This window comes from Sinohyriopsis cumingii, unplaced genomic scaffold (assembly GCF_028554795.1).
Source record: "Sinohyriopsis cumingii isolate HCF-2022 unplaced genomic scaffold, ASM2855479v2 utg000913l, whole genome shotgun sequence".
Classification (NCBI taxonomy): Eukaryota; Metazoa; Mollusca; class Bivalvia; order Unionida; family Unionidae; genus Sinohyriopsis; species Sinohyriopsis cumingii.
Window position 1 is genome coordinate 4,308,481 of NW_028315943.1, and position 23,579 is coordinate 4,332,059.

A 23,579-nucleotide genomic window follows, 5' to 3' on the forward strand; every position below is an offset into this window, starting at 1 on the left:
TGATGGTTATGTTGAAAAATAGTTGAATTATGATGGTTATGTTGAAAAGTGCTTGAATTTTGATGGTTATGTTGAAAAATGCTTGAATTATGATGGTTATGTTGAAAAGTGCTTGAATTATGATGGTTATGTTGAAAAGTACTTGAATTATGATGGTTATGTTGAAAAATACTTGAATTATGATGGTTATGTTGAAAATACTTGAATTATGATGGTTATGTTGGAAAGTACTTGAATTATGATGGTTATGTTGGAAAGTACTTGAATTATGATGGTTATGTTGGAAAATGCTTGAATTATGATGGTTATGTTGAAAAATACTTGAATTATGATGGTTATGTTGAAAAATGCTTGAATTATGATGGTTATGTTGAAAAATAGTTGAATTATGATGGTTATGTTGAAAAATACTTGAATTATGATGGTTATGTTGAAAAATGCTTGAATTATGATGGTTATGTTGAAAAATACTTGAATTATGATGGTTATGTTGAAAAATACTTGAATTATGATGGTTATGTTGAAAAGTGCTTGAATTATGATGGTTATATTGAAAAGTGTTTGAATTATGATGGTTATGTTGAAAAGTGCTTGAATTATGATGGTTATGTTGAAAAATACTTGAATTTTGATGGTTATGTTGAAATATACTTGAATTTTGATGGTTATGTTGAAAAATACTTGAATTTTGATGGTTATGTTGAAAAATAGTTGAATTATGATGGTTATGTTGAAAAGTGCTTGAATTATGATGGTTATGTTGAAAAGTACTTGAATTATGATGGTTATGTTGAAAAATACTTGAATTATGATGGTTATGTTGAAAAGAACTTGAATTATGATGGTTATGTTGAAAAATGCTTGAATTATGATGGTTATGTTGAAAAATGCTTGAATTATGATGGTTATGTTGAAAAATGCTTGAATTATGATGGTTGTGTTGAAAAGTGCTTGAATTATGATGGTTATGTTGAAAAATAGTTGAATTATGATGGTTATGTTGAAAAATAGTTGAATTATGATGGTTATGTTGAAAAGTACTTGAATTATGATGGTTATGTTGAAAAATACTTGAATTATGATGGTTATGTTGAAAAGTACTTGAATTATGATGGTTATGTTGAAAAATGCTTGAATTATGATGGTTATTTAAAAAATGCTTGAATTATGATGGTTATGTTGAAAAATGCTTGAATTATGATGGTTATGTTGAAAAGTGCTTGAATTATGATGGTTATGTTGAAAAATACTTGAATTATGATGCTTATGTTGAAAATACCTGAATTATGATGGTTATGTTGGAAAGTACTTGAATTATGATGGTTATGTTGAAAAGTACTTGAATTATGATGGTTATGTTGAAAAATGCTTGAATTATGATGGTTATGTTGAAAAATACCTGAATTATGATGGTTATGTTGAAAAATGCTTGAATTATGATGGTTATGTTGAAAAATAGTTGAATTATGATGGTTATGTTGCAAAATACTTGAATTATGATGGTTATGTTGAAAAATGCTTGAATTATGATGGTTATGTTGAAAAATAGTTGAATTATGATGGTTATGTTGAAAAATACTTGAATTATGATGGTTATGTTGAAAAGTGCTTGAATTATGATGGTTATATTGAAAAGTGCTTGAATTATGATGGTTATGTTGAAAAGTGCTTGAATTATGATGGTTATGTTGAAAAATACTTGAATTTTGATGGTTATGTTGAAAAATACTTGAATTTTGATGGTTATGTTGAAAAATAGTTGGATTATGATGGTTATGTTGAAAAGTGCTTGAATTATGATGGTTATGTTGAAAAGTACTTGAATTATGATGGTTATGTTGAAAAATACTTGAATTATGATGGTTATGTTGAAAAGTACTTGAATTATGATGGTTATGTTGAAAAATGCTTGAATTATGATGGTTATGTTGAAAAATGCTTGAATTATGATGGTTATGTTGAAAAATGCTTGAATTATGATGGTTATGTTGAAAAGTGCTTGAATTATGATGGTTATGTTGAAAAATAGTTGAATTATGATGGTTATCTTGAAAAATAGTTGAATTATGATGGTTATGTTGAAAAGTGCTTGAATTATGATGGTTATGTTGAAAAGTACTTGAATTTTGATGGTTATGTTGAAAAATACTTGAATTATGATGGTTATGTTGAAAAATGCTTGAATTATGATGGTTATGTTGAAAAGTGCTTGAATTATGATGGTTATGTTGAAAAATGCTTGAATTATGATGGTTATGTTGAAAAATACTTGAATTATGATGGTTATGTTGAAAAATGCTTGAATTATGATGGTTATGTTGAAAAATGCTTGAATTATGATGGTTATGTTGAAAAATGCTTGAATTATGATGGTTATGTTGAAAAGTGCTTGAATTATGATGGTTATGTTGAAAAATACTTGAATTATGATGGTTATGTTGAAAAGTACTTGAATTATGATGGTTATGTTGAAAAATGCTTGAATTATGATGGTTATGTTGAAAAATGCTTGAATTATGATGGTTATGTTGAAAAATAGTTGAATTATGATGGTTATGTTGAAAAATGCTTGAATTATGATGGTTATGTTGAAAAGTGCTTGAATTATGATGGTTATGTTGAAAAGTGCTTGAATTATGATGGTTATATTGAAAAGTGCTTGAATTATGATGGTTATGTTGAAAAGTGCTTGAATTATGATGGTTATGTTGAAAAATACTTGAATTTTGATGGTTATGTTGAAAAATACTTGAATTTTGATGGTTATGTTGAAAAATAGTTGGATTATGATGGTTATGTTGAAAAGTGCTTGAATTATGATGATTATGTTGAAAAGTACTTGAATTATGATGGTTATGTTGAAAAATACTTGAATTATGATGGTTATGTTGAAAAGTACTTGAATTATGATGGTTATGTTGAAAAATGCTTGAATTATGATGGTTATGTTGAAAAATGCTTGAATTATGATGGTTATGTTGAAAAATGCTTGAATTATGATGGTTATGTTGAAAAATGCTTGAATTATGATGGTTATGTTGAAAAGTGCTTGAATTATGATGGTTATGTTGAAAAATAGTTGAATTATGATGGTTATGTTGAAAAGTGCTTGAATTATGATGGTTATGTCGAAAAGTACTTGAATTATGATGGTTATGTTGAAAAATACTTGAATTATGATGGTTATGTTGAAAAATGCTTGAATTATGATGGTTATGTTGAAAAGTGCTTGAATTATGATGGTTATGTTGAAAAATGCTTGAATTATGATGGTTATGTTGAAAAATGCTTGAATTATGATGGTTATGTTGAAAAGTGCTTGAATTATGATGGTTATGTTGAAAAATAGTTGAATTATGATGGTTATGTTGAAAAGTACTTGAATTATGATGGTTATGTTGAAAAGTACTTGAATTATGATGGTTATGTTGAAAAATACTTGAGTTATGTTGGTTATGTTGAAAAATGCTTGAATTTTGATGGTTATGTTAAAAAATACTTGAATTATGATGGTTATGTTGAAAAATAGTTGAATTATGATGGTTATGTTGAAAAGTACTTGAATTATGATGGTTATGTTGAAAAGTGCTTGAATTATGATGGTTATGTTGAAAAGTGCTTGAATTATGATGGATATGTTGAAAAATAGTTGAATTATGATGGCTATGTTGAAAAATAGTTGAATTAAGATGGTTATGTTGAAAAGTGCTTGAATTTTGATGGTTATGTTAAAAAATACTTGAATTATGATGGTTATGTTGAAAAATAGTTGAATTAAGATGGTTATGTTGAAAAGTGCTTGAATTATGATGGTTATGTTGAAAAGTACTTGAATTATGATGGTTATGTTGAAAAATAGTTGATTTATGATGGTTATGTTGAAAAATACTTGAATTTTGATGGTTATGTTAAAAAATACTTGAATTATGATGGTTATGTTGAAAAATAGTTGAATTATGATGGTTATGTTGAAAAATGCTTGAATTATGATGGTTATGTTGAAAAATGCTTGAATTATGATGGTTATGTTGAAAAATGCTTGAATTATGATGGTTATGTTGAAAAATCCTTGAATTATGATGGTTATGTTGAAAAGTGCTTGAATTATGATGGTTATGTTGAAAAATAGTTGAATTATGATGGTTATGTTGAAAAGTGCTTGAATTATGATGGTTATGTTGAAAAATGCTTGAATTATGATGGCCATGTTGAAAAGTGCTGGAATTATGATGGTTATGTTGAAAAATAGTTGAATTATGATGGTTATGTTGAAAAGTGCTTGAATTTTGATGGTTATGTTGAAAAATGCTTGAATTCTGATGGCCATGTTGAAAAGTGCTTGAATTATGATGGTTATGTTGAAAAATACTTGAATTATGATGGTTATGTTGAAAAGTGCTTGAATTTTGATGGTTATGTTGAAAAATGCTTGAATTATGATGGTTATGTTGAAAAAACTTGAATTATGATGGTTATGTTGAAAAATGCTTGAATTATGATGGTTATGTTGAAAAGTGCTTGAATTATGATGGTTATGTAGAAAAGTACTTGAATTATGATGGTTATGTTGAAAAATACTTGAATTATGATGGTTATGTTGAAAATACTTGAATTATGATGGTTATGTTGGAAAGTACTTGAATTATGATGGTTATGTTGGAAAGTACTTGAATTATGATGGTTATGTTGAAAAATGCTTGAATTATGATGGTTATGTTGAAAAATACTTGAATTATGATGGTTATGTTGAAAAATAGTTGAATTATGATGGTTATGTTGAAAAATGCTTGAATTATGATGGTTATGTTGAAAAATACTTGAATTATGATGGTTATGTTGAAAAATACTTGAATTATGATGGTTATGTTGAAAAGTGCTTGAATTATGATGGTTATATTGAAAAGTGTTTGAATTATGATGGTTATGTTGAAAAGTACTTGAATTATGATGGTTATGTTGAAAAATACTTGAATTTTGATGGTTATGTTGAAATATACTTGAATTTTGATGGTTATGTTGAAAAATACTTGAATTTTGATGGTTATGTTGAAAAATAGTTGAATTATGATGGTTATGTTGAAAAGTGCTTGAATTATGATGGTTATGTTGAAAAGTACTTGAATTATGATGGTTATGTTGAAAAATACTTGAATTATGATGGTTATGTTGAAAAGTACTTGAATTATGATGGTTATGTTGAAAAATGCTTGAATTATGATGGTTATGTTGAAAAATATTTGAATTATGATGGTTATGTTGAAAAATAGTTGAATTATGATGGTTATGTTGAAAAGTGCTTGAATTATGATGGTTATGTTGAAAAATACTTGAATTATGATGGTTATGTTGAAAAATGCTTGAATTATGATGGTTATGTTGAAAAGTGCTTGAATTTTGATGGTTATGTTGAAAAGTGCTTGAATTATGATGGTTATGTTGAAAAGTACTTGAATTATGATGGTTATGTTGAAAAATAGTTGAATTATGATGGTTATGTTGAAAAATACTTGAATTTTGATGGTTATGTTAAAAAATAGTTGAATTATGATGGTTATGTTGAAAAATAGTTGAATTAAGATGGTTATGTTGAAAAGTGCTTGAATTATGATGGTTATGTTGAAAAGTGCTTGAATTATGATGGTTATGTTGAAAAATGCTTGAATTATGATGGTTATGTTGAAAAATACTTGAATTATGATGGTTATGTTGAAAAGTACTTGAATTGTGATGGTTATGTTGAAAAGTACTTGATTTATGATGGTTATGTTGAAAAGTACTTGAATTATGATGGTTATGTTGAAAAGTGCTTGAATTATGATGGTTATGTTGAAAAATACTTGAATTATGATGGTTATGTTGAAAAGTACTTGAATTGTGATGGTTATGTTGAAAAGTACTTGAATTTTGATGGTTATGTTGAAAAGTGCTTGAATTATGATGGTTATGTTGAAAAGTGCTTGAATTATGATGGTTATGTTGAAAAATGCTTGAATTATGATGGTTATGTTGAAAAGTACTTGAATTTTGATGGTTATGTTGAAAAATAGTTGAATTATGATGGTTATGTTGAAAAATACTTGAATTTTGATGGTTATGTTGAAAAATAGTTGAATTATGATGGTTATGTTGAAAAGTGCTTGAATTATGATGGTTATGTTGAAAAATAGTTGAATTATGATGGTTATGTTGAAAAATAGTTGAATTTTGATGGTTATGTTGAAAAATGCTTGAATTATGATGGTTATGTTGAAAAGTACTTGAATTATGATGGTTATGTTGAAAAGTACTTGAATTTTGATGGTTATGTTGAAAAATAGTTGAATTATGATGGTTATGTTGAAAAATGCTTGAATTTTGATGGTTATGTTGAAAAGTGCTTGAATGATGATGGTTATATTGAAAAGTGCTTGAATGATGATAGTTGCGTTGAAAAATACTTGAATTATGATGGTTATGTTGAAAAATACTTGAATTATGATGGTTATGTTGAAAAATGCTTGAATTATGATGGCCATGTTGAAAAGTGCTTGAATTATGATGGTTATGTTGAAAAGTACTTGAATTATGATGGTTATGTTGGAAAATGCTTGAATTATGATGGTTATATTGAAAGGGGCTCTAATTACGATGGTTACATTGACAACTGCTTGAACTTTGGACGTATTCCAAAACCTACTATAACATGTTTGTAAATGATAAGTACTCATTGAAAAATGATTGCATTTTGAAACAAATTCATTTCATTGGAATACATGAATTTACTGCTATAATTATATAAAAAACTAAGTAAAGAGACAGATTTAAAAAATAACAGCTCTTATTTTCCTGGAATTATAGTTAATGATGGGTGACTTGTGCATTAACAAAGACTCAAGATGGCTTGCTTTATACGCTTACTATTACTCAAATTGTAACCACAACATGATTTGTGAATGATTGGATGATGTATTGACTCGGCTGTTATGGCCTACGTAGAAAGGCCAGTAATGTACTTTGTTGATGTGTTTTGCATGGAAAGCATATTCCAGTCATGATTGCTATAAGCTATATACATTGGTAAGGTAGCCAGGTGATAAGGAAAGAGCAGTATACATAAGTAAGGAGGCCAAGTGATAATAATAGAATCTATGTTGCTTTTTACTGAGACAAGGAAATCCCAGTCAAGGGGTTATATTATTTGTCTCCCCATGAGACAAATAATGCAACCCTGCAACAGGGATTTCCCTGGAATGGTACAAACATAATTTTTTTTCTTCTCTCCCAACTTATTCCAACTTTGCAATTTAGTTGTCAGAGTCAAAACACAGTATTCATTAGGTACTATTATTGCTTCTCGGTCTTTACAAAGGTTCTCAGGTTTTGCACTCTTATATGGACTGCTCTGGTGGCCTAGTGGTTAGAGCTCCGCCTCGGATGCGGGAGGTCATGGATTCAATACCAGTCGAGTCATACCAGAAACTTATAAAAATGGTACTAACAGCTGCCTCACTTGGCACTCAGCATTAAGAGTTTAGTGTTAGGACTGGTCGGCCTGGTGTCAGAATAATGTGACTGGGTTGGACATCATGTTACATGTCTGTGGCATGATACCCAATTGCTAGACATCACTATAAATTGCCATATTGCAGACGTCTTAGAAATATATGACTGCACAGTTGTTAAAGCTATGTTAAAAATCCAAATCACATTACATTAACGTACCATTTATGGAAATCTGAATAATAATCTCAGTGGAATCTAGCTATATTTGCTACTCTTAGAAAAGAAAAAAATATCAAGAAAAAGTTATTATTGTTATGTGTTGGAAGCATTGTGCAATGAGGTTCTTGAGCCATGTGCTTTTGTTTATACTGCACTTTAAGGTGAATATGTTAAGAAGGGCAGTAGGGTGACCTGTCAACTCTAAGTACACAAGTTCTGTGCATGAGAAAATGAAAACACACACACATTTAAAATATTCACTAATTTTGTCACAGGCCATATTGGTCTGAATTCAGTGGAAAAACATAGCACAATCACATAACAAATGACAAAACACAATTACTTTTCAGTACGTCCCAAGTGGGTAAAAGTTTACGTTTTAAGCCACCACTGGTAGCATTCATAAGCATAAACTTTTTCCCTGCAAAAAGGAAACTTTCACAGCAAAGTGTTCCAGTCATGTTGAAAAATGCAAAAATCCATCAGATTCCGTTACTTTTATTTTAAGTTTGGTACTGACTTCCTTTGAAGAAAAGTTCTTTGTTTTTATTGAAGATTGTAGTCTGCTTTCTTTGATGAAGGGTACATGCGTTATTGAAGTCACTGCTAAAGACAGCTTTGGAGAACTAAACAAATGTCCATGTCTTATTGTGGTGCCAACATCATATAACTGTCTTTTATGATTGAGACTGAATTTGTTCCCATTTGCTGAGTACTTTTTCATAACAATCAGTGCTTCAAAGGTAATCTGTTTCCTTTGAAATTTCAGCAAACTATTTTATCCGGGTACATTTTTAAACAGGAATTGGCCATTGTTTGGTCTATTCTAGTTGCTGTTCCTCTCTGCCTATTGAATAAACCAATAAGATGGTATATCTTGCCACCAAAAAGGAAAAAAATTCAAGTTTGTACCATTGGCAAAGCCCTACCAGATCCCAGAATAAACTTTTTACAAGTTATTTTTCGTACTTTTAAGAAGAAAAAACTACTTTCTTTGTGTACGAGAAAAATACATATAAAATTTCAGGAGCCACACCACAATCATCTTGTATTATTCATACGCAATCTCTCCCCCAAAATGATAATAAACTTTTTATGTTTTTTTTCTTACTTTTAAGAAAGAATTTTTTTTCTTGTACAAGTAAAATGCGTGTACATGAAATTTCGGGAGCCACACCATGTTATATTGTTATATCCGAATTTGTGTTATAACAGAGCATGCTATAGTGGGGTCACACTGTGTGTGTGTGTGTGTGTATGTATATGTGTATGTATGTATGTATATATATATATATATATATATATATATATATATATATATATATATATATATATATATAATATTGCTCTAGTTGGATTTGTATATTTTGGGTTATATAGTAATATATATTTTGTTATTGCTGGGTATAGATTAAAAAACTATATTTCAACCAGTGTTGCTATAACTTAGTAAATAGGTTGAACAAGTGTGGATGTGAGTGAGATCTATGCCTATTAATTATGCACTTATCTTTGGAAATAATTTGTGTCCAGTTGGAAAATATAGGTAAAATTGACACACAATTTAAAGGTTGGGAGATAGTTGGCATGAGTTTCTTGCTGTACAAGAGAAGATTGCATAGTGAAATTATGACCCGTCAAGTTATGTAATCCAGGTGAGTGATATCAGGCATACTGTTTTTTCCAGGCAAAAACAAGTCTCAAAATGTCATTTCTGTAATCAGTATCATTCTTAATTTTTAGGACAAGTGGAAATGTGCTGAATGTGAAACGAGAAACCCTGCAGTTCAGCGTTACTGTAATCTTTGCTGGAAGCTGCGTCCTGGATGGCTGCCAGATAAATCTGAACAAGATAATCTTAAGCCAGTACCTAAAACCAGAATTCCTTCATCATCTGATAGTGATGTTTATCCATCAGGAGACAGACATTGTGCTAAGCCCCAAAAAAGACTGTCACCGAAAAAATCTACTCGAGTCGACAAGGGCATGTATAGAGAAGCTCAGAAAGAGACTTGTGAGGGATCTATGCCAATAGTTACTAAACGCTCTCCAGGGGTGGATCTGACAGATTCTGGTGTTGGCTCAACACAGCCATCTAGTCAGGAAGTGGTGACTGAATCGACTACTAAATCTATTACATCATATGAAGACAAGACACCCATTAAGTCAGAATCACTAGAAGTCCGACATAGCCTCTTGAACTTTCGTTGTGTCCCTGCTAAAAAGGACTCCACACCATCTACAGATTCCTCATTGAATTCATCAGTCAGCTCTCCACCAAAGAAGCCCAGAAAAGAAGAGGTTTCAAAATCATCCTATCAAGATAGCTTTTTGGCAAGAGTAGCTAATCAGAGTGCTTGTCTAGCCGACCCCTGCATGATTTGCTTGACAAAACCTAAAGCCGCCAGTATTATACATGGCAGCTCAGGGCATCAAGTTTGCTGTTTTTCTTGTGCAATAAGACTAAAAAGAAAAGGTAAAGCTTGTCCAGTTTGTAGGCGCACAATTCAGAAGGTTGTGAAAAATTATATATTATAAGAGTTATATTTCATAAGAAATCAGGTTTTATGAATACCGTGTGAGAATATCTTCATTTGATACGACAGGGCATAAATCAGTAAAACTTTATATTATTTTCAGAACTTCAGGGTACACATAGAAGATATTCATTTTTCATAATATATTAACTTAATCACACAAGCTGAATAATTGTTATATATTTAATTAATTTCTTTCAGTGAATGATTTGTTATATTATTCAATGCATTTTATTAATTTCATATTTAATGAAGTCACAGAAACTTTTGCCTATCAACTACTGTATATACTCCTTATAAGTGGACTCCAACTGCAAACAAAATTGACCATGATCTTCTGTTGCATTATATGCCAGCAAATCATGATCTTCATTATTTGTTCTACTGATTGCTTCTAACAAACTGCGCAGACCCAAATCTGCAATTGCTTAATGCGACAGCATGTCTGGGTTTGTGCAGTTTGCAGTTGGACTTGACTTATAAGTGATTATATATGGTAGCAGGTTTACTCTGTTAAATATTTATGTGAACTTTCCATGTGCATTGTACAGGTTTCATTAACGTTCTGAATTGTGTGCTTACAAACTGGACAAGCTTTTGCTTTATATAATCTAATATTATTTCTTGATACAAAACTTTGTGCAAGTTTTTGAAACTTTTCACAGAACTTACTGTAAGTTTGGCTTTAGAAGCTTGTGCTATATGCTGTGACTTGCAGCTTGATAATTTTTGCAGAATTTATTAAAATTTTTAAAGATCATTAATTTGTTTATCATGACTGATCAGCCTTTGATTTTGATTAGTTGGAGGTGGGGTTTTTTCATGGGCATTTTCTTATGTTTGGGTTAAGTTCTCATAACCTATAAAATAAAAAGGTGGACTGGCAAATTTGGCATCTGCCTTGTTGTTAGTGCTTAGGATGTACTAAAAAATGAAAAGCTATATTAAGTGGAAGTTGTGGATTCAGCCAATGTTGGTATGTGAGAAAGCTTGCCAGTAGCTTCTCGTGGGTCGGTGGTTCTTTCTGGGGTTTTCCTGCGTTCTTCCTCCACCATTAATACTGGTCACCATGTATAGCCTATCGTGTGCTAAAAAATGGCGTTAAACCCCACAACAACAACAACTGGAAGTTGTTATGCACATGTTTTACTTTGCTGAAAATTTCTTCTCAAAATTCAAAAAGTAAAAATAAGAAAACTATAATCATTTATTTTAAGATATTTTGATTAATCGTCATACCTAGATTTTTTTTTAAAATTTGATTTTAGTGGCAATTTTAATATATTATTTACCATATCATGCAGCTTACCACACAAATAGATAACTCTGATGGATTTGTGATTCCTAGTAATAATATTGCCTACTGCAGCTTACCACACAAATAGATAACCATGATGGAGTTGTGATTCATAGTAATAATATTACCTATTTTAGCTTACCACATGACTAGAAACCCATGTTGGAGTTGTAATTCCTGTTAATAATATTACCTACTGCAGCTTACCACACGACTAGATAACCGTGTTGGAATTGTAACTCCTGGCAATAACTTCACTTGTTAGTACCATCTTTTTGTTGGTTAATTGGGATTGACCCCAAACATTATTACTGGGGAAAAAAATGTAATAAATAGGAATAGGCATATTCAATAGTAAATTGCTTAAATTGGGAATTCTTGATGATTTTGTAATATTTAACATTGGAATTGAGGCCTGATGACATTGAGATGTGGAGTTTATGGCCTCTAAGGACCAAAAAAACTATTAGGACTCACCAACAAACGTATGCACTTTATCGTGCTATGCATGTGCATTAGTCATCTCAAAATGTAGAACATTATTATGATTTCTGGGGCATTGGAACATTTTGTTACATGAGATGGTTCAGTTGCTACCATTTTCAGGGTGGCTGTCAGCTGATAAAAATTTATGTCCATTTTTGGATTGTTTACAATACCCTGACCAGACAGTTTCAAATCCTTACTTTTTCAACCTGCCATATGAATATAATAATTACAGATATTTTATATTGTTCCATGGTGTGTTCTCTTGTAATGTTAAAGACATTGTTTATTTTTATCATTTATTTTGCTGTTTGTGTTGAAATGAGTGATATTTTGAGTTTGTACAAGTTCCTGTGAATCTCAAAAACAAATACCATTTCACTTTGGCACCATAGTGATAAGAGTAGATCAGATCTTTTGCTGGTAGCAGCCAAAATTGGCAAGCCAATATCCTAGACCAGTACCTAGGAATATCGATCTCTCCTGATCATATAGCCAGTGATGTCGCTGTCATTTCCTTGATGGCTAGATTGAAAACTGCTTTTGAACTGCAGTTTATATGTTGGTAGTTTCATATTGTCACTGTGCATTATACATACAAAGTACTTCAATTTCATACTTTCATGAAAGGTGAAGGTTGATAGCTGCTGTTGTATGAGTACTAGAATTGTGATGCAGTTGTTACCAGTATGAAAGTTTTGCACTGTCGTATCAGAATGAGTCATGAGGATTTAGTACATAGATTTTTATATACACATTCTGCATGTGCAGAAGAGACATGCACAACTTATGGCAGCTTTAGTTCTTGAATTTCAATATTGTTTTTATTATTGTTTGTCTTGCTTATGTTACATATTGCCAGCTTATCAGTGCATAGTTATTTATTAGCTGGTTAAGAAAGATTTTGAGCTGTATTATTTGTTTTATTGTAATTGTCCATTATCTAAACTTGCATTTTGTATATGCTAACATACATCTACTAAGATGCCATCACCAAACAAATCCGTAGGATGTGTAAGAAGCATATTTATACATACATAACACATGCCCAGCTACAATCAGCAAAACCCAAATATGCAACACATGCCAAGCTGCAATCAGCAAAACCCAAATATGCATAATGCAGAGATGTCAACCATCCAGGCTTTCACAAAATTGTTTCAAATATTTGGTGGTAATTCCACATTTCATTATATGTTCACAAAATTACAGAAGTCTTGGAACAGGAATTTTTTTTGTAAAGACACTGCTTGAGAGAATTTTTAGTTTCTTGGTACAGAAGCTAATCTAGAGTGTTCAAACATATGTATCTGCCTTTCAGATGGCATTATTACAGATTTTGGAATTTCATATTTTATTTAATGAAAGTGAAACCAAGATAGCTTTCAGTTAACAGCCACTGGCCTATCTTTTTTATTTTCATTGACCACTAGAACACCTGAGATGACCACCAGGATTGCCATTGCATTGAACAGTTGTTCTGAAATCTAACAATTTTGCTATTGTTATTACCCTACCATCACAGACTCCACTGACAATGATTTTGTAAACAAATGTAGTCTTACATTAGATGATTGGTAACACTACACACAGATTTCAGTTGTGTTCATAACAAGAAAATGGTAAATAGTTTCAGTAATGCCAAAGAATGGGAATTGGTTTAAAGTACATAAGCAAAAGTTGTATCGGCATTATTTCATTATCCAAAATACATAAAGCTACATTGTCCTTATGTTGTATTTTGGTTTTGTATTTTGATTTTCTTTTTATCTCACCAATAATTGTTGAATATCTCATCATTTATTATATCACTGTAGATAATATAACCACATTTGTAGCTCAACTGTTCATAGATTGAAACAGCTTATGAAATGGTCTGTTGTCTATCCATCTGTTAGAACAAGTTGTTGCTGCTGCTCCTTGTTGTTGCTGCTGTTGTTACTCCTTCTTAACTTCTTTAAGGATGACATGAAACTGTACACATTCATCCTAACATCTGGTTTGTCCTAAATGGCAATCATGTTGCTTAGACATGCAGTATGGTCACCACAGCAGCCATGTTAAAATCTTATTATCACTATTCTTCCTGGATGAATGGTCATATCAACATGGGGTTTCACTAAAAGACTTCTCATGTTGGTGCTAAATGACATTGGTTTCTCTTGGACATCTAGTAAGGCTGCTACAGTGTCATTTTGAAAAACTTGTTAATGCTTTTCCAAAATGGGTGGTCATATCTACATGGAGTTTTAAATAAAAAGACTTCTTACGATGTCTAGATGATCCTCAGTGAAAATGGTGCTGATCTCTTATCTGGTAAGGTCATAACTGTCACCTTGAAATCTTGTTGCTTCTCTTTTTTAACAAAACGTGGTTGTACATGAAGACTTTTGATGTCAAGTTGATCATCAATGAATTTTTTAAATTATTTTGACATCCATTGCAGTTACCACATCTCAGCTTGAATTTTGTTTAATCTTTACTTCTCATGAATGGATTCTTTTATCAACATGGAATTTTCACTTAAAGACTTTTCATGATGTGTAGTTAGTTGGCAGTCATCTTGAAAATCCTGTTATTGGTATTCAGAAATGTTAAGTCATATTGCATGGGGATTCTGATTATGATGTCTAGCCAGTCTTGAATACAAAATGGTGCTGATCTGGCCACAAATATGCCTGCCAAATATTGGAAATTTTGTCACTAATTCTCCAGAATTAATGGTCATATTGATATGGTGTTTTTAACAAGAAGACTTTAATGGTGTCTACTTTGCCCTAAATATCTGATCTTACATACATTATGGCTGACTGCTTTGATGCTCTTATCACCCTAGAACATCACAGATGGTTTTGATACTCCGCAGTTCAAAAGAAGTCTTATTGTGTATTCTGTGGAAATTCTGTTCTGACAGTTGAGCATTAGTCTTTTTGAACGACTTGTTTGCTGTTATCTGACATGGGTATTATGTCAATACTCATACACTCCCCCTCCATTAGTTTAGCTTCTAATGCTAGCTATTTTAATGACAAAAGAATGGTGATCTGATTCTTCCAACCCCCCCTTCTACCCTGATTCTTCCAACCCCACTTCTACCCTGATTCTTCCAACCCACCATCTACTTTCTGTAAACACCTCCTACTTAAAAATTTAATGAAATTTCTCCATCTCTCCAATAGCTGTTTATCATTTTTAATTATATTGTTCTTATCATTTATCAAGCATCATAGTTTGTTGTTGTGTATTGAAATAATATCGTTGTTCTCATGCATGATGATAATATCATTGTTATACTTCATCATTATTGTCTTTACCATCTATCATCTTCTTCATACTGTGGGGTGGCTAAATACGCTAAGACACTCACGTGTATAGATCACTAACATCACAGCTCTGACCAGATGGATTTGAGTCTTGACCTGGCCAGTTTGGACATTTGAAAATGTTTGCCATTAGCTTCCCTTGGGTTGAATACTTTTTTCTGTTTTTTTAAAACCCAAGTTTTTCCTCCATCATTTATATTGGCAACCATGTGTACCTTCTCATATGCTGAAAAATGGCATTGAACCTACAAAACCAAGCCAACCCATCATTGTTATAATGTAATATCATTGTATCTTTGTTATGTATCATCATCATATTGTTATAATTTATCATCTTACTGACATTGCAGTGTATCGTATGTTTATGTATCAGGTTATGTATCATTATACTATTGTTATAATGTATCATCATTATAGCATCATAAATGGAAATGTTTGCAGTATCTGTTTTATGATGATTTAGTGCGCAATTCATGCCGATTCTCAAAAATTGTGCTGAAAAATCTACTAAAATGCATGAAAATCGCAAATCAAATTTTCTACCCCTACTATTTTTCTTTGTTGAAGCCATGCTTAGTTAGAAAATTTACCTTATTTCAAAGGGGGAATGGAGATTTCAAACCAAAATTTTCAGTATCTGTGTTCATATATATTGCATTCTTTCTTTTTAAAAATTGAATATGAAAAGAATTGTTGTTGAATTATTATCAAATTGCATTCTATTTTACAGTTCATAAAATATTAATGAACAGCACCAAAATTATTTGAAAAGCACCAAAATTAAATACATTGAATATTTATAGTTAAAAGTATGTTTATAGAATTTAGTAGACTTTTGGACACCATAGTGTCTAAATAAACACTTGTCAATGTGTTCATTTGGGAAAAACTGCCAAAATTTGTCACCACAGATGTATACTGCTTTATAGCTGTTATGATTGTTAGAAGTGCAGCCTACATTAATTAAATATAATAAATTATGTTGTTGCCAAAATGCATATACTGTATCATACCTTCTTTCAAGACTAGGGCAAGTATAGTGGCTTTAAGTGTTTGGGGCAGTTACTGTGTTTACTTGTATGTAAGTGGAGACAAGCTGCAAATACCACATTATGCACAACCCTATCATGGTCTTTCTTTGGTTCACTGAATTTTCTTAACACAGACTGCATCAATCAGATCTACCAGTGCATCAAGCAAGGTCAGATCAGGGTCTGTGTAGTTTGCAGTTGGACTCTATTTGTACATGAGCATATATAGTAGTTGTACATTTTTGTATCATTTGTTTTTTTTACTTGGCAGAATATGTAAGAAAATAGACATGGTTTATAATCATGACAGTCATGTTTTAAAGTATGAAGATAGAGGCTTAGAGAAATACTGTCAATTATTTTTTTTTTATGAGTAGAGCTTTTTTCAATTTGTCCTTGGATGCAGAACACTATCATTGGTGCTTGAAATATATGATTTGATAGCAATTACAAAATACATGTATCATTAGTCTTTTGGTACATTAAAAAGAAAAGAAGCATGCAACATGTTTAATTTTATCTGGTTATGGTGCATGCTTTTAAAGAACAGATCTGAAAAAGACATGTCCAAATAGACATACCAAGATTGTATCTTGATTAAGAGTAAATAATTCTTCCTCCAAAATTATTCAGCTGTTATTAGTGTACAGCATCGATTTTGCATAATACTGTATTATAGTAGGAAAGCTTGTTGTCTAGCCCTTGAATCAGCCATTTAAACGTGCATATAAGTCCGGTCTAACTGCTAACAACATACACCATTATATGCATGCATAGTGTGCAATGGCAGGTCAAGGTTTGTTGATTCTACTGATTAGGCCCAACTAACTGAATAGCCCCAGAACCAGATCTGTCTATGCATTATCTGATGGCAGATCTGGGTCTATGCATTATCTGATGGCAGATCTGGGTCTATACAGTTTGCAGTTTGATCCAAATTATATATGAGCATAGATGTGTTCCTTTAAACTATTATTACCCAATTTTTTCAGCCTTTGTTTGCAAAGAAATGCTAGTAATGTGTCCAGGTAATGCATATGCACCTGATTATCAAATGTAGTTGAATTTTATATCATTCTTCAAAAGTAATTGAGCAGAAAATGAATTTGTATTTACAAACACTTGAGTCAAAGAGAGGCTACAGCTTGGTAAGATTTGGATGAAAAAGAAGAAAATCAGACTTGGCCTAGATCTTGTCAATCTAATAATTGTCAAACTTTCATTTGAAATATGGTTATTAAGCTTGTCTGCAACATTTTATGATCAAGCAAGTTTTTTTCTATATTTATTTTGATCAGAACTCAAAGATGTTACATTGTCAGTTATAGAATGATTATAAAAGCAAACCTGTTACAGGGGACTTTTTGAAAATAAGATATCCAATTTGTTGCAATTACTGTTATGCCCTAGCCATGGATGGAGGGGAGGGTTTGCATTACTAATCTCCCTCCATCTTATCTGTTGCAGTTTTCATTTCTAGTTAATAACTTTTGAAGGACTTGATTGATTGAACCCAAATTTGACATGAGGCTTTACATAAGGAAGGGTTCAGTTTTGATGGTTTCCCAATTAAGTTTGAATTGAGTTGTGGCCCCTATTAGACCTGTTGGTAGTGGGCATCTGTGTTATTTACAGAGTTATAATTAATGTCTCCTTCAGGAATAATACTGTATTTACTTTCAATATAATTTGCTAAACAGTATAGACTTAGACGTGGCAGTAGAACAAAGATCTGTGCTGTTCACTAGAAATCTTTGAGAGTGATCAGGGTAGAAACTGATCCACTCGCACAGTGTGTGATCACAGATCAAGGTTTAGACACTGATCCACTGGTTTAGTATACAATGCCAGATGAATGTGTGTGCTTTTCACTTGCATATACTCCAATTCACTGGAACAGTATGCATTGGCAGACCAAGGTCAGTGCTGTTTACTTGAATAGAAGGTGATTCACTGGTTTATTATATAATGGCAGATCAAGATCTGTGATTTTCATTTAGGTGAATATTAATCCAGTGGCACAGGTTACAGTGGTCAAACAAGGTCTGTGTTATTCACTTTGTTAGACACTACTCCTATAGCACAGTATGCAGTGGTAGACCAAGGTTTATGGTGTCCACTTGGGTAGATCATGATCTGCTGGTACAGTGTGTGATGACTGATTATGTTCTATGCTGTTCTCTTTGGTAGACACTTGTCCACTGGCTGATATGTAATTTGGTATATTGAGGTCTGTGCTGTTCACTTGGACAGACCCTTATCTACTGATACAGGATGTGATGGCAGATCAAGATCTGTACTGTTCATTTGGGTAGGCCAGATACAATGACAGATCTAGGTCTATACTGTTCACTTAGACCAGATACAATGACAGATCTAGGTCTGTACTGTTCATTTGGGTAGACCAGATACAATGACAGATCAAGGTCTATACTGTTCACTTAGATAGACCAGATACAATGACAGATCTAGGTCTGTACTGTTCATTTGGGTAGACCAGATACAATGACAGATCAAGGTCTGTACTGTTCATTTGGGTAGACTAGATACAATGACAGATCTAGGTCTGTACTGTTCATTTGGGTAGACAGATACAATGACATACATGGGTCTGTACTGTTCATTTGGGTAGACCAGATACAATGACATACATGGGTCTGTACTGTTCATTTGGGTAGACCAGATACAATGACATACATGGGTCTGTACTGTTCATTTGGGTAGACTAGATACAATGACAGATATGGGTCTCTGCTGTTCACAGTTGTATGCATATTTTACACATAATAAAAATGTTATTCATTTGTTGTATTCAATGTAGACAAGGTGCAATACAAGTTTGTGTTCATTTTCTTTCATTGTAAGTCTGCTAAATAACTGAGAAGAAATGTGATGTAAATAAAGTTTTTTATTGTTACACTGACTTCTTTTTCTTTATGATTTTGTTTATATAAATAATTATTTAATGAATGCATAATATTCACTTGTTTGGTAATTTACTGTGTCGTGTGAATCAGAGTTTAGCATCATTATATTTACAGTTGAATACAGTCAATATAGCATCATTACATTTAGAGTTGAATACAGTCAATATAGCATCATTACATTTATAGTTGATTTAGTTGAATACAGCCAATATAGCATCATTACATTTATAGTTGAATACGGTCAGTTTAGCATCATTACATTTACAGTTGAATGCAGTCAATATAGCATCATTACATTTAGAGTTGAATACAGTCAATATAGCATCATTACATTTAGAGTTGAATACGGTCAGTTTAGCATATAGCATCATTACATTTATAGTTGAATACGGTCAATATAGCATCATTACATTTACAGTTGAATATGGGGCCCTGAGTGGTCTAAAGTGATCACCGTTCCGGATCACTGCCATCTCACTGCTGTCATCTTGGGTTCGAGTCTTAGGCTCAGCAAACGTTGGTACTTGAGAAAGCTTGCCAGTAGTTTCTCGTGGGTCAGTGGTTCTTCCTGGGGTTGTCCAGGGTTCTTCCTCCACCAGTTATACTTGCCGCCATGTATAGCCTATCTTGTGCTGAAAAATGATGTTAAACCCTACAACAACAACAGCAGTTGAATGCAGTCAATTTAACACCATTACATTTTTTACAGTTGAATACGGTCAATTTAGCATCATTACAATTACAGTTGGGGGCCCCGAGTGGCCGAGTGGTCTAAAGCGCTCTTCGTTACGGATCACTGCCATCTCACCTCTGTCTGCGGCGGTTCGAGTCTAAGATTCAGCCAATGTGGGCATGTGAGAAAGCTTGTCAGTAGCTTCTCGTGGGTCGGTGGTTCTTTCCAGGGTTTTCCGGGTTCATCCTCCACCATTAATACTGGCCGCCATGTATAGCCTATCGTGCTGAAAAATGGCGTTAAACCCCACAACAACAACAACAACAGTTGAATACAGTCAATTTAGAATCATTACATTTACAGTTGAGTTGAATACAGTCAATATAGCATCATTACATTTACAGTTGAATACAGTCAACTCTGTCTTTATGCAGCATAAAGAGACATGGGTCAAATAATGTTGGTATTTTAAACAGAGTAAGATCATAAATAATAATAAAGAGAACTTGTCTGAATGTTCAGTGTTTCGATATGTTCTGGTTTATCCGCATGTTACATGCAGGTGGTGCTGCTATTTCAACAGACGTCATACATTCCAGAATCTCTTGGGTTGATATGTTATTTTGCAATATGTGCAAAATATGAAACACTCCCCTTGCTGCTGTGCTTCGCAAAGTCAAACTCGATCAAACTGGGGTTTTGAAATATTGATTTGCTGGGCATTTCTTACTTCACGGTTAGCTTGTTTCTTCCTGTATCAATGGAAATGACTTTGGACACTTTGTCTTCAAAATTAATCACACTTAAACGCTATTCAGGTGATTGCAGAAAAATATTTTGCATTTTGTATATGGAATAAAATCGGACTTCAAAGAAATGACGCCACTGTTCACAACATTCTTTATTATTATATGCTCATTTTTCCCCTGTTAACTTTACATTGTCAGAATCATGCAGTATTACCCTATACTGAACCCGCGTGTCAATACACATATAGCATTCACGTGTATAAAGGAACTACTTTCTGTGGTAAACAATGGACGCAGACGCCAGCACTTTTGATTTGTATACAAATCATGTACACTTGCGTAAGAGGCGTTTTACGTTGTGGTTGTTTAAATTTGTTTCTGAATGAACTAAAACAGATGTTTCGTGGACTGCCACATACCAGCTGCTTTGGCACATTCCGCGTTGATACAATGTTTCGGATTTAGGCTAGCTACAGTAAACAACAGACGCAAGAACAGGTCCTTACGAATAACATACAAGTGACAAGCCATATACTCTCTTCTTTAGCTGGTGATAAGAATGGCGAAAAAAAATATACTTACGGTTTTACATCCCGAATTTCCTCAAAATATACTTTCTTAGTTCTGCAAATCCGAATTACATGAGCCATGTCATAAGTTCTCAATCTTGATTACACATTTCGAAATTGTACTGTAATTTCGATAATAAGTGCAATTACATCCTCCTTACTGCACTCAAAATGAAATAAGCATTAAATTCCATAGCGTCTTTTTGATAATTGCAATTGAAAGACTTCATATTGTTCCCACATTATGATTTCAAACATTCAATGTCAGAAACAGAAACACATTTGCAGATGTCAACACGCTTCTCCCTAGCTTCTTCAATCCCATGCATTTCATGTGGAATTGTCACATACAAATCCATTCCATAATCACGAAATTTCGTAGAATCGAAAAAATACCAGAATCTATTCATTCCAGATCAAATGGAAAAGTTGTTGCAATGAACATTTATTCACAATATGACTCCAAATTTCAATTTTAACAAAACACGCCATTTTCTTTTGAAAGCTGTGTCGAGCGCGCGACTAAGTTCAAATTTATGTGGGCGTAGTTATGTGCGCAGTAATAATGTTGTTGTTGTGTAATGACGAAACTGCGCTTGTGTATTTAGTTTGGTATACGGCATACATTAATTTACGTTGTTTCTTGTAGTGTATATTGTTTATATAATTAAGCCTTAGGTAGAATTAAAAAAATGAGCATATCATAAAAAGGTTACTGCATTTGTATGGGAAAATAAGAACTCGTTTTGTTGGATGGATACACTGCACTCCCAAGGTCGTGCAGTATTCCATCCAAAAAACTCGTTCATTTTTTCCCATACAAATGCAGTAACCAATAAATTACAAAATGCTTGCACATTCTCATTCATAGCATTGATGCGTACTGACTTTTATTCCTCAACACACATCTTTGATTTACCTATAACCTAAAACGAATTGGGTTGTTCCACTTGCTGAACTTTACCTGTGCAAATTAACATAATGAACTCCCTTACAACAGTCTTCAAATGATATAACACATCACCCTAGCTACTGATAGCCAATTAAGTAAGATGTTAAATGGTTGTTGTTTATTCATGTACCTGACCACCTTCCCTTTTAATTACCTATGTAATAACCAGCTGTATAAAATACACCAGAGATAGTTTTACATGACTACATGCTACATGTTATAGGCATATATTGTGGGTTTTTTTCCTGACGATTACTGAAAATCCTTTTATTTTTAAAATACGGTGTGTGTGTGTGTGTGTGTGATTTGGATTTTTAATGTAGCTTTAACAATTTTCCAGTCATATCGCTACGATGTCTTCAGTGTGGCAAGTTTATACTGATGTCTAGCACTGGGGCATCATGCCGCAGACATGTAGCATCACGTCCCATCCAGTCACATTATCATGACACCAGGCCGACCAGTCCTAACACTAATCTCTTAATGCTGCGCGCCAAGCAAGGTAGCTGCTAGCGCCATTTTTATGATTTTTTGGTATGACTCGGCCTTGGTTCGAACCCGCGATCTCATGCATCCAAGGAGGACGCTCTAACCACTAGGTCACCTGAGCGGTTGGTTTGGAAGTAAATATTCATGTTTTTAGTGTGGTGTGACACGTTATGGCAGATATGTTATTAACACATCTATGCACATACTAGAGGTGTCAGTTCTCTTTGTTGTTATTATTATTAACTCCCTCTCTTGAGGTTCTGTTCCTGCTAGTATGATGTTGTCCAATAAAACTACGACCCAAAAGAGTGTGCACTAATTAATGCAGATTTGGATATTACATTGAATGTGAATTATTATTTTTACTTATAAGTATGAAAAAAGATAGAATGCAGAAAAGGTTTCAAAATAATATAAAATAGGGTAATTATGTTTATTCAAATAAGTTTTATCAGTATTAATTTATACAGTATACTGGATGAAAACAACCTTTCTGAGTGCGCAGAAAAACAAGTGATACAGTATATATGTTAGTATGGGTGGGATACCATGCTAAATGTCTGCGCACAATGCTCCAGTGCTAGACATCACTATACAATTTTGAAAGGGTACACTGTCATCATGTACAAAGCGTAACCATGGGGACACAAAACATAAACACCTAATGGAGCTGATTCACTGTTTCACTCAAACTTTCATATATTTACTTCTAAATTTGTTTGGTTCTCTTCACCAAATAATAGCGATAAAATTATTTATATTTCAAGACAACTATTTTAGTTTAATGAGCTTGTTCGGATCATATATACATGAAAACATTCGAAAACACAGGGGAATATTAAAGT

General features: G+C 32.5%; 1 protein-coding gene across 3 annotated transcripts in view; it reads left to right on the plus strand.

The window, feature by feature from the left end:
- Window positions 1–19,292, plus strand: part of LOC149773072 (protein Mdm4-like) — an 84,684-nt gene extending 65,392 nt beyond the window's left edge. For 2 of the 3 annotated variants that reach the window (XM_089946907.1, XM_089946906.1), the window contains exon 11: window positions 9,445–19,292. In XM_089946907.1, the coding sequence (XP_089803033.1) occupies window positions 9,445–10,239 (795 nt within the window). In that variant the 3' untranslated portion in view covers window positions 10,240–19,292. The remainder of the gene's footprint in view (window positions 1–9,444) is intronic. The other variant, XR_016417496.1, reaches the window with a different exon arrangement.
- The last annotated feature ends 4,287 nt before the right edge of the window (window positions 19,293–23,579 follow it).